The following is a 12212-nucleotide window of genomic DNA, read 5'->3' as shown; positions in this document are numbered from 1 at the left end:
AATACAATTCTGTTAACCCACAATTTGGTTCTCATTCCCTCCCAAATATATTTAACAAATGCATAGCTACCAATTAGGTGACTAAAATCAGTATACAATGGAACAGAATAGATAGTCCAAAATAGGGCCACACATATGCGGACAACTAATTTTTGACAAATGTGCAAAGGTAATTCTGTGGAGAAAGGACAGTCTGTTCAACAACTAGTACTGGAATAATATCCATATGCTTAAAAAAGAAAAGCTTCAATCCATAACTTATACCTTTTGCAAAAATGTATCTGACCTAACTATGAAACCTAGAAGTACAAAACTTCTAGAAAAAAAAAAAAAAACAGAAGACAATCTTTGTGATCTTGGGTTAGGCAAAGATTTCTTAGCAATGACACCAAAAGCATGGTCCATAGAAGAAAAAAAAAAAAGATAAACTGGACTTCATAAAAATCACAAACTTCTTAACCCAGTTACCCTGATTTGATATTACACATTGTATGCATGTATCAAAAAAATATCACATGTGCCCCCAAAATTTACACAACTATTATATATTAATTAAAAAAATACAAACTTCTGTTCTTTGAAAATAGCAAAAGGCAATGTTAAGAAAATGCAAAGAAAATTCAGGGAGAAAATATTTGCATAGGTTACATCTTATAAAGGATTTGTATCTAGAGTATATATAGAACTCTCAAAACTTAATAGTAAAACAACTAACAATCCCATTTTTAAAAAATGGGCAAAATATCAATAGTCACTACGTGTATGGCAAATCAGCACTTCAAAAGATGTTCATCATTCGTCATTAGGGAAATGTATTTAAAACCACAATGAGATACTACTACATACCTATTAGACTGGCTAAATTTAAAAACACTGACCATACCAAGTGTTGGCACTGCTCATGAAAATGTAGAACAACCACTTTGGGAAACAGATAATTTCTTTAAAAGTTAAACATACACCTACCATGTGATCCAGCCATTCCACTCCTAGGTATTTTTCTAAAAGAAATGAAAACATATGTCCATACAAAGACTTGTATACAAATGATCATAATAGCTTTATTTGTAGTACCCCAGAACTCAAAACAACATAAATGCTCATTAATAAACTATTATATTTCTGAGTAATGAATAACTAGTCAGCAATAAATAGGAAAAATATTCCTGATACACACCGCATGGATAAATCTCAAAATAACTATGCTAGTGAAAGGAAACAGGTAAAAAGAGGGGCATACTGCATGTTGTCATTTATATAAAATTTTAGAAAACACAAATGAATCTATAGGAACAAAAACAGATCAGTGATTGTGTGGGGACAAGGGGGGTGGGATTCAGAGAAGCATGAGGAAACATTTGAGGGTCACAAAAATTTTCATTATCTTGACTGCAGTGATACTTTCACAGGTATATACATTTATCAAAACTTATAAAATTGTATATTTTGATGCAGTTATTGTGTCTATTATATTTCAGTAAAATTGTTTTTAAAAAAGAATTAACATGTATTCAGATAAAACTTGTGTAGATAGAATGACAAAAAGGAGGAGGATTAAATGAACTTGGAATGCTGGTCTTCTTAGATATCTACAACAAGAGATAATGGTGCCACACTTGTTATTGTGTCCTTCATATGTATGTTTCTGTGGCAGAAGTTATTGGTGGAAGGGATTGTGTATATGTTCATACTGGGAAAGGTATAAACAGAGCTATATTCTTTTGAGCATATTAACAGACTTTGGGTTATGCCTCTCATGTAGAAGTTTGAACATTTAGTCCCTGAAAATATCAGAAAATAATGGAAGAGAGAACATATCACTATGCAAATAATTTATATATAACCTTAGGAAGAAAAGTAAGCATATACTATGCTAGAGCTAATACTTATAAATATATTCACAGTAGAAAACATATATGATAGAAAACATAAATTAAATTGATTATATGAAGAAAAACTTATTTTCTTTCAGGGAAAATTAATAGACAAAAAACAAAAGGGTATTAAAATTACCTATGGCAGTGCATACACAACGAAAGTAGAGTATTTGTGATGGGAAAAAGTCACCTACTTTCAGCCATTTTAATAATATGGCTAGGGAAAAATACATCCAAATCGAAAATCAAAATAGTTGATTAACATATTATTTTATATAACATTTTATAAGCTTTCTTTCTCTTTTTCTTCTCTATGTTCCATTCCAAACTTTTCCAGTATCAGAGTGAGTGATTAAGTATTTATTAATCATTGAAAAACATCCAAAAAACCCTTTAAGTAGATAATATTAGAATGAAAGCCATAATTGAGTTACATTTGCTCAATGTTATGATTTGAGACAGAAGTATTTTCTAAAGAATTTACAGTTACCTTAAAGCAAGGCCCAAATCATTTTACCTTTAGGATTTTATCACCTATTAACTTCTTTCTTAATTCAGTGGAAAACAAGCCAAAGACATAAATAGACAATTCTCAGATGAACAATAAACATAAAAAGCATTCCATCTTACCACTAATCTAAGAAATAAAAATACATATTAATTTGGAGATGTTCATTAAAAATGCAAATAGTGATTATCTCTGCATATATTTTGGGTTACTTTTAATTTCTTCTTTGTATTTCAATGTATTGTCTGCCTTTTTCAGTGAACATATATCATTCTCAAAAAATATAGCTATTTTAAAACTGCCTCATTAGTTGTTTGCAGAAAAAAGTCTGGCTGGCCAATGGATCACAAAAAAAGAATATAGAAACAGACTGAAGCAATTTAGTTAATGTGATAAAGGTAGCATTTCAAATATGTATGGACAGAAACACCATCAAATAAATGGTACTAGGAGAATTAGCTAGCTAATAAAAATAAATTTTAAAGAAATCTGGATCCCTAACTCATCGCTGCCTCCAAAATACCATACCTGATGGTACAAAGTTCAACATGTATATGAAACCATTAAACATGCCTTAAAAACATAAGAACATTCATTAAAAAAAGATGTCCATCATTTTAAATAAAAAAAGAAATTGCAGTACAATATTTACAGTATAACCTCATTGATTTGAATCATTTCTATAGTACATGTTTTGATTAAAATTATTCAATAAAAGGATACATACTCAGTAAGTTTTATTCACCATTGTGCCACCATTCTCTACTACATGTGCCTGGTACATGACAGGCATGAAAATATAAATTTAGTTGAATGATGAAATAAATGAACTCTTATGCACTATTGGTGGGACTATAAATTGTGATAACCTTTCTGGAGAGAGTTGGAAATATATATAAAATAATAATTTAATAATATGAAAAGATCATATCCAGAACCCTCATTTCTAGGAATTTATCTTATGAATAATTTTTACAAATGCATAGAGATACATGCTTTAGATATCCAGGACCAATTTATTATTTTATAACAGAAAAAAGGTGTATATGTAAGGGGAGAGATGATATAGAAATAGCCGCACTACAACAGGAATCTGGTTAAATTAAGGCAATTATTTCTGCGGACTATACATTTATTTAAAAATTAGATGCTGATCATTTGCTATGAAAATGTAGCCATAATTAGCTGATAAATTAAATAAGCGGATCACAAAACATAATATGATATCACATAGATAAAACACTATACATAAATAGGTATATATATGCACAAGGAAATTTCTGGAAGGAAATGAATCAAAATGCTAACAATGATTATTATTTGGTTTTTAAGATTGTCTGTTTTTAATATGACTGGAATTTTCTATATTGGAGTTTTATGTTTACAATGCTCATATACTTTGACAATAAGAGACAAACAATAAAAGTAAATTCATTTATGAAATAGAAAAGCGTTTCCTAACTTTAAAAAAATGTTTGACTAAATGACAAAGCACAAATCCTATAATAAAAAAGCAGCATAAAGGTTAATTTAACTTTAATATCTTTCCTCATTTGAAATGAATAATTCATCGTATTTTACACTTCAACTTACTACTTGTATTCTATGACCAGGTTGAGATTGTGATTAAGTAGGTTGTAAATGTGGTTAAGTAGGTTATTCTGTATACTACTATGCCAAATCACCTCTGTGGATTTTTCTGCTTCCATAAAAATATCAAGATATTGTCCAGTTAAATCTCTAAAATAATATATCCTGTAAATTTTTATTCAAATACAGATGGGTATTTTTTGTCATTCATAAAAATGGGCTAAATATGCTCCTTACCTTTCAATGAAAAGTAAACACTGGTCTTTTTGATTGTACCAAGGGAGTTGTTCTGTAGCAGAAAAGACTCCTGTAAATAAAAATAACAAATATCTGTTTTTAAGCTTCATTTTGCAAAAGTTTATTCACATATTACTGGACTTGTAAATCATACCTTAGTAATGCTACAATTTTACAATATTGAAGGAAATTGGTGGCAGAGGACATCGCATATACTGACAGAGGATGCACTTTCATTAGCACAAATTCCCCCTCCCATCCTGCTGTTTGTGGAATTGAAACCTGCTGCACAAAAGTATAATATAAACCGTCTGCTTTTTAATAATACTACCTAACATTTGAATACCCCTTTGTTTTATCGACAAGGTTGTTGCAAGCATTTCTGAGTACTACGTGGCAAGTTAGCAGCAAGGTTGGGGTATACTATATGCCCGTTTAAAAAGAGAAATATAATAAAAATGGTGTAACTGACTCACGGCAACATGGGCTCGCAAACCTTGTAGATGGATATAAACAGGCTTGCCAAACATCACAGACAGCACTTATTAAATCTGCTACGTGGAATGCAATATGCCTGCTGTCTAGCCCCTCCCCCCTCTACCAATAAAAGACTCCCCCTTTTTTTCCAGTGTAAAAATACATGCTCATAGAATAGAGAAAATCGGTATTTTAAAATCACCCATAGTCACACTACCCAATGACGCCATTTATATCATTTTCTTCCAATTTTTTCAAAAACGGATTTTTGTCAAGAGGCCCGTGACAAACCGAACGGGAATTCAGGATGGGCGGATGGGAGAAAGAAGACACTCCTCTTCTTCCCTTGTTAGAAACTATGGCTGGTATTTTTACCTCATGTCTACGCTTTTTTGTTTGTTTGTTTGTTTGTTTTTTTCTTGAATTATAAAACTATAAAGACATAATTTTGAGGGGAAAAAAATGCCTTTTGGGGGTGTGCGCCTCAGTCACCAAGGAGCGTCTGGGAAGGTGGGTGGAGCCAGGGGGAGGGGGCAGTTGCGTTTGGCCATTCATTGGGCATAAGGCTTATCAATCAAGGTTGTCCAGCAAATGAGGAGCGTACTAAAGGCACACTGGGAACGAAATTAACCGGAGGTCTGACTGCAGGGGGAGGGGGCTCGCGATCTAAAACGAGAAGAGATTTCGGGGACTCTAACTGCGCCATTCTGCTGCGGCACGTCGGGTACGCCGCAGCTGAAGCTGGGTGAGGCCTTCTTGCTGCCGCTCTCGCCCAGGCCTCCGCCGCTGCAGCCACCTCAGCGCCGACCGCCTGCAGCCTCCGCCCTGCCCTGAGCTGCTGCTGCCATCGCCGCTGCCACCTCCGCAATCCGGACCTCGGTCGCTGCCACCCAAGCATCCGTGAGTCATTGTCTGCCCTTCTCCGGGCGCGCGGTCTCTGCGGTAGTCACCACCTTAAAGAGATTTGCAGGCTTGCAAGATGGCAGAAGCAGATCTTAAAATGGTCTTGGAATCTGCCGCCCAGGGCGTTGCCGAAGAGGAGATGGCTAGCTCGTCTAGTCATTCTGGGGCAGAATCTGACTGCACCCCGAGTTGCAGCAGCAGCCCGAGTTGCAGCAGCAGCAGCCCTAGTTGCAGCAGCAGCAGCCCTAGTTGCAGCAGCAGCAGCCCGAGTTGCAGCAGCAGCAGCGGCAGCAACAGCAGCCGCAGCCGCCTAAATGAAAAGAGGAGCGTACCTGAGCCATCCAGAAGGGCGCGGCAGGCTCCGGCTGGTCCCAGTTTCCTGGATAGGCTGCCTCAGGCGGTTAGAAATCGTGTGCAGGCGCTCAGAAATATTCAAGATGAATGTGACAAGGTAGACTCCCTCTTCCTAAAGGCAGTTCATGATCTTGAAAGAAAATATGCTGAACTCAATAAGCCTCTGTATGATAAAAGATTTCAAATCATCAATGCAGAATATGAGCCTTCAGAAGAAGAATATGAATGGAATTCAGAGGATGAGGATTTCAGCAGTGATGACGATGAGGAGGATGAGGAGGAAGACAGCTATAGTGAAATGCCTCCCTTAGAGGGTGAGGAAGAAGAAGACCCTAAAGAAAAACCTGACGTGATGAAGGCTGAAGAGAAGGAAGTTCCTAAAGAAACTCCTGCGGTAAAAGCTGAAGAAAAGGAAGTCCCTAAAAAAATTCCTGAGGTAAAAGCTGAAGAAAAGGGAGTTCCTAAAGAAATTCCTGAGGCAAAGGCTGAAGAAAAGGAAGTTCCTAAAGAAATTCCTGAGGCAAAGGCTGAAGAAAAGGAAGTTTCTAAAGAAATTCTTGAGGTAAAGGCTGAAGCAAAGGAAATTCCTAAAGAAATTCCTGAGGTAAAGGCTGAAGAAAAAGCAGATTCTAAAGATTATATGGAGGTGACTCCTGAAGTAAAAGAAGATCCTAATGGAGTCCGCCAGGCAAAGGTAGAAGATAAACAGCCTAAAGCAACAGAGGTTAAGGCAAGGGAGGCTCAGAAAAGAGTTCCTGAGGAAAGCCTTAAGGAAAGCGAGAATTTTAAGAGAGCTAGGAAGGGAAAGCCAAAAACAGAAGATCCTAAAGGCATTCCTGACTATTGGCTGACTGTTTTAAAGAATGTTGACAAGCTCGGGCCTATGATTCAGAAGTATGATGAGCCCATTCTGAAGTTCCTGTCTGATGTTAACCTGAAGTTTTCAAAACCTGGCCAGCCAGTTAGTTACACCTTTGAATTTCATTTTCTACCCAATCCATACTTCAGAAATGAGGTGCTGACGAAGACATATATAATAAAGTCGAAACCAGATCACAATGATCCCTTCTTCTCTTGGGGATGGGAAATCGAAGATTGCAAAGGCTGCAAGATAGACTGGAGAAGAGGAAAGGATGTTACTGTGACAACCACCCAGAGTCGCACAACTGCTACTGGAGAAATTGAAATCCAGCCAAGAGTGGTCCCTAATGCATCATTCTTTAATTTCTTTAGCCCTCCTGAGATTCCTAAGATCGGAAAGCTGGAACCACGAGAAGATGCTATCCTGGATGAGGACTTTGAAATTGGTCAAATTTTGCATGATCATGTCGTCCTGAAATCTATCTTTTACTATACAGGTGAAGTCAATGGCACCTGCTGTCAAGATGGCAAAGATTATGGAAACAAGAAATACCGAAAGTAAGAAAAAGATGTTGGAAGATTTTTCAAGAATCTTAAAAATTCAAGAAATGAAGCAAGTTCATACAGCCTTGAAAAAAGAAAAAGAAGAAAACCTGCCGTGTAATAACCTGAATGCTATTATTCCTTACAGTCTCGTGTTTTCATAGTTTCTTGGTAGTCTATTTAAAAAAATAATTGTCCTAAAAAGTGTCTCAGCTTATTCTATCTAGCCTATTGTAGTGTAATATTCAAAATATGTAAGCTGTTGTCGGTGATTTAAAGCATGTTAGTTTGGTGCTACAGAGTTGATTTTTGTGAAATTCTTTTGTTATGTTCCTATTAGATTGTAGCTGTGAAAACTGTCAGAATTGTTAACTGAGACAAATATTTGCTTGAAAAAAAACCACAAAATTTATGAAGTACCATTGCAAATGTTTTTTCTTTTTCCAGCCAGAAGACTAAAAGTTTAAATCTGCTTGCACTAGCTGTGCCTTTATTACTTTGCTATAGAAATACAGCATTTATACTAACTAGAACAGTGTATTGTGAAATTTGCTTGAAAAAAGATTAGCTTACATTTAAGAATGTCTGTCAAAACTACATCTGATATGACTGTGAGCTTGTTTATGTGACTTAGTGGTCTATAAATTTAATCAATATGAAGTTATTGTTTATCACTGAGGTGTTAATATGACATAGTATTTTTAAAAAGTGTTTCCTCATCTTATATCGTGTATTGTAAACTAAAGATAGCACATTTTCTTTGTAATGTGTTCTACTTTGCCTTTAATGAATATCACTTTACATCATTTGATACTGTTTTTCATGTTATTTTACTGCAACCTAAAATAAATGTCAAATAAAGTGTGTCATGCTATGAAAATCAAGCATTGTCTCCTAATTATAAAATATGTGGTGCTTGTTAAAAAAAAAAGGTAGAAAATCATGAGGTAAAGGAAAATTTAACAAAAGATAGCTATTATTAACATTCTAATAAATTTCCCACATCTTAGCTCTTCTACTGGAGGATACACATTCAAGTTATTGAAGAAAAATGGGACAGGAAGGAGAAAGACAAGGAGACAGAGGAGGGGAAAGGGTGGATGTGGGAGGAGGGGAAGGGGAGGGGTGAGGAGGAGGAGGGAGGGGAAGAGGAGCAGGAGGAGAAAGGGGGGATGTGGGGGGAGGGTGAGGAGGAGGGAGGGGAAGAGGAATAGGAAGAGAAAGGGGAGATGTGGGAGGAGGATAAAGGGAGGGGTGAGGAGGAGGGAGGGGAAGAGGAACAGGAGAAAGGGGGGATGTGGGAGGAGGGGAGGGGGAGGGGTGGGGAGGCGGAACAGGAGGGGAAAGGGGGGATGTGGAAGGAGGGTAAGGGGAAGGATGCGGAGGAGAGGGGAAGATGGGGACCAGGGAGAAGGAGAGGGATGGGTTGGAGAGGATTGGGAGAAGAGGGGGGGCAGAGAATCGAAGGAATGGAGGGAGCAGCGGATGGAAACTGGAGAGGAGAGGGGAAGGCAGGCAGATGTGCCTCACCCAGAAAAGCCACTTATATAAGACATGCCTGGGACCCACCCTCCACCTTGAGTTGAAAGGAAGTGACACAATACCATGGTTCGGTTTTTTTTTTTTTTTTTTTTTTTGTTATAGTGGTCTCAGGCTCTCACGGCTTCTGCACCATGCAGCCAGTAATTAGATCCTGAGATTTTGATTTGAGACTAGTGTGAGGAGGAAGCCCCTTAAACTCAATTTACCAGAGAGCTTTGCACTGAGCATAAAGGCACAAACACAGCAAATAATAAAATGCTATCTTATTTCACGTTTGGCATTTCCCGGTCCACATTTATTTTCCTTGAAGACTTTATAGGAAAGAGGCAGGAAAAAGACAGGATTTGAGAATTTCTGGGTCTATAGGCATAAATTACCTAATAGTCTTCCCAAATACCACACTATATAGTTTATTGTTTTGCTTTTTATCTCTGCTTAACAATAGTTTTCCCCTATGTATATTAATGTAAAAATATTACAACCCATTACATATTATATTTAACCAGTCACATATGTTTGGATATCTAGGTGGTTTATGATTTATATAACATCAGGAAGCAATTTATTGTTTTTAGTGATACCACTGCATTTTTTAGATATTTTCTGTTTTATTTCTGGTATTTTTTACATTCATGAAGAATGGATATGGTATATTTATTTATATGCCAGAACCAAAATGAAGACTATAATAAATGTGATGTACTTGGTTCGCAGCTGCATAGGTTCCCATGTTGGATATATATACTGTGCTTGTCAGACATCACAGATAGTAGAACCCTTAAAACTTCTACATGTAGCCAGGCACAATGGCTCGTGCCTGTAATCCCAGCAATTTGGGAGGCCAAGGTGGGAGGATCCCTCGAGTCTAGGAGTTGGAGACCAGCCTGGGTAACATAGTGAGACCCCTGTCTCTACAAAAAAATAAGAAAAATTAGCCCAGCATAGTGGCACACACCCGTAGTCCCAGCTACTGGAGAGGCTGAGGCCGGAGGATTGCTTGAGCTCAGGAGTTCAAGTGTACTTCAGCCTGGACAATAGAGTGACCCCCCCACACACACACACACAAAAAAAAAAAAAAAAAAAAAGAAGAAGAAGAAGAATAAAAGCTCTACGTGGAATGCAACATCCTTTTTGCACCTTAGAATTATTAACCAAAATATTTAGCACCTTCCCCCTCCGTATTTTCCACATTAAAGGAACACATGTCATTATAGAATATTTACAGGAAATAAAAATCACTCAGAACACACTACACTAAGATATGCTCTGTTTGTGGATTCGTGTATTTTCTCCCAGTCTGTCTTTTGTTAAGGTTTTATCATAAGTTCTTGGCTCACATCAAAAGGTGAATTCGACTGGGTGAGTGTAAGAGAAGCTAATGGGAAATACAGCTTAGTGTTCTTTTTAACTTTAAAATTTAAGGGGGGATCTGGGGGAGGCGCCAAGAATTTATGCATCAGTAAAGTTGGGATTCCTGCAATGCAAGCAGTCTGTGGTGGATGCCTCAACTACCTTGGCAGGTTAAGGAAGGTGGGCAGAGCCAGGAAACCCGTTGGGCTGGCACATTTATTGGACTGCATGTTTGTCCATCATACTTGCCCAGCCAATGAATGACATTAGAAGGAAAAGCTGGCTGAGAAGGAAGCTAAAGGGCAGGCGGTGGGGGCCTGAGAAGTGTTTAACTGAGTATTTTTCTGCACCTCTCTTCTGATGTGCACAATAGTCACTCTAAACGTTTGCTCTTTTCATTTAATGTGGCAGACTCAGGCAACAAGGGACTTTCATAAGCAGCAGCAGAGGCTGCTGAAGCGGTAATGGAAGGAGCTTTCGCTGAATGAAGAAACTGACAACACAATCAATGTCTGCAAATGTCTCATTCTGCCAGCTAGAGTATGCCAAGCCAGGAGGAGCCACGCTGGTGATACCAGTATATTTGCCCTCAAAAAACTTCAGAGGCGATGTGATAAGATAGAAGCTGAATTTGATCAGAATAACAAGCTGTGGTAAAAAAATAAAGAAAAGAATAAACCCTCACTTGATGACGGTTTATATATATATAAAAAAGTATAAACCCTCATACATGCCCCGTGGGGTATGTCCACATCGTGGCCGATGTGGAGTTGTGCCTGCAGATTACAACCTGAGCATTGTGACAGTGGTGATATTTTGAATAACAAGGATCCAGATTCTGAGGGCAATAGTTAAGCTGAGAAAGAAAAAGAGGGCAAAGATTAAAAAGAAGAAAAATGATCTAGGAAAAAAAAATACTTAAAGAACTGAGTAATATGCTGCGTTTTAAAGTTATACACTTATATTGTATTTTAACAAAATGAAAATTTCAAAACTAAGGTGTTGAAATAGATCGGAACTGATGTCAAAATGAGATTTCTTGATACCTTTCTCTCTGAACATTCAGAAATGGCAGTTTGCAAAGTGCATCAGGTTAATAAGAGGAAAATAAAGAACCTCCCTCTAAAAGCCGAAGTAATCACATTTTAAATGGGACACTCCAACTCAAAGGGAACAAGTTCCCAAAGCCTATGTATTTCCTGTAGTTCTTTATTTCTTTAAGTTCTCTTGAAATGTTACAGTGTTTTAAAGTGGAACCCATGGGGGGGGGGGAGTCATGTTCACTTATGACTTTGTGATGGCTGGAACGTAATTAACATACTTTTGTAATTCAGAAATGAAATTTCCCCTAAACAAGAGATTGTGTGAACCTAGGATGAGAACAAATTTAGAGGCTGACTGAGATCCTGACCCAAGTATTTATGAGATGGGAAAGCTGAGTTTTCAAGATCTGGAAAATACTTTGAACATCTGAGTTTAAAAACAATATGATTTGGTGAAGCAGTTAGTATCACCCACAGTATAATAAGTTCAACACAATTACTTAAAAATTTACATTTTGCATTTTTTGTAGAGTGTATTTTCAAAATGTCTAAAAATAAATGTTTAAGTATTAAAACACATAGCATTTCTACTTGTAGCTCTTTTAGGTATTTCCATCCCATTACTGGGCATCTACCCAAAAGAACAAAAGGCATTCTATAAAAAAGGCATCTGCACCAGAATGTTTATAGCTGCACAATTCACAATTGCAAAGATGTGGAAACAACCTAAGTGCCCATCAACACATGAGTGGGTTAATAAAGTGTAATATATATATATATATATATATATATATATATATATATACCATGAAGTTCTACTCAGCCACAAAAAACAAAGGTGATATAGCACCTCTTGTATTATCCTGGGTAGAGCTGGAACCCATTCTACTAAGTGAAGTATCCCAAGAATAGAAAAACAAGCAACAC

General features: G+C 37.0%; 1 protein-coding gene across 1 annotated transcript; it reads left to right on the top strand.

Annotated features, from left to right (window-relative positions):
- The first annotated feature begins 5340 nt into the window (after positions 1 to 5340).
- Positions 5341 to 7769, top strand: NAP1L3 (nucleosome assembly protein 1 like 3). Its single transcript, XM_012756799.3, has one exon. The coding sequence runs from the start codon at positions 5669 to 5671 to the stop codon at positions 7367 to 7369; it is 1701 nt and encodes a 566-aa protein (XP_012612253.2). The 5' UTR covers positions 5341 to 5668; the 3' UTR covers positions 7370 to 7769.
- The last annotated feature ends 4443 nt before the right edge of the window (positions 7770 to 12212 follow it).

Source organism: Microcebus murinus, chromosome X, assembly GCF_040939455.1.
Source record: "Microcebus murinus isolate Inina chromosome X, M.murinus_Inina_mat1.0, whole genome shotgun sequence".
In the NCBI taxonomy this organism is placed as follows: Eukaryota; Metazoa; Chordata; class Mammalia; order Primates; family Cheirogaleidae; genus Microcebus; species Microcebus murinus.
This window is presented reverse-complemented; position numbering and strand designations above follow the sequence as displayed.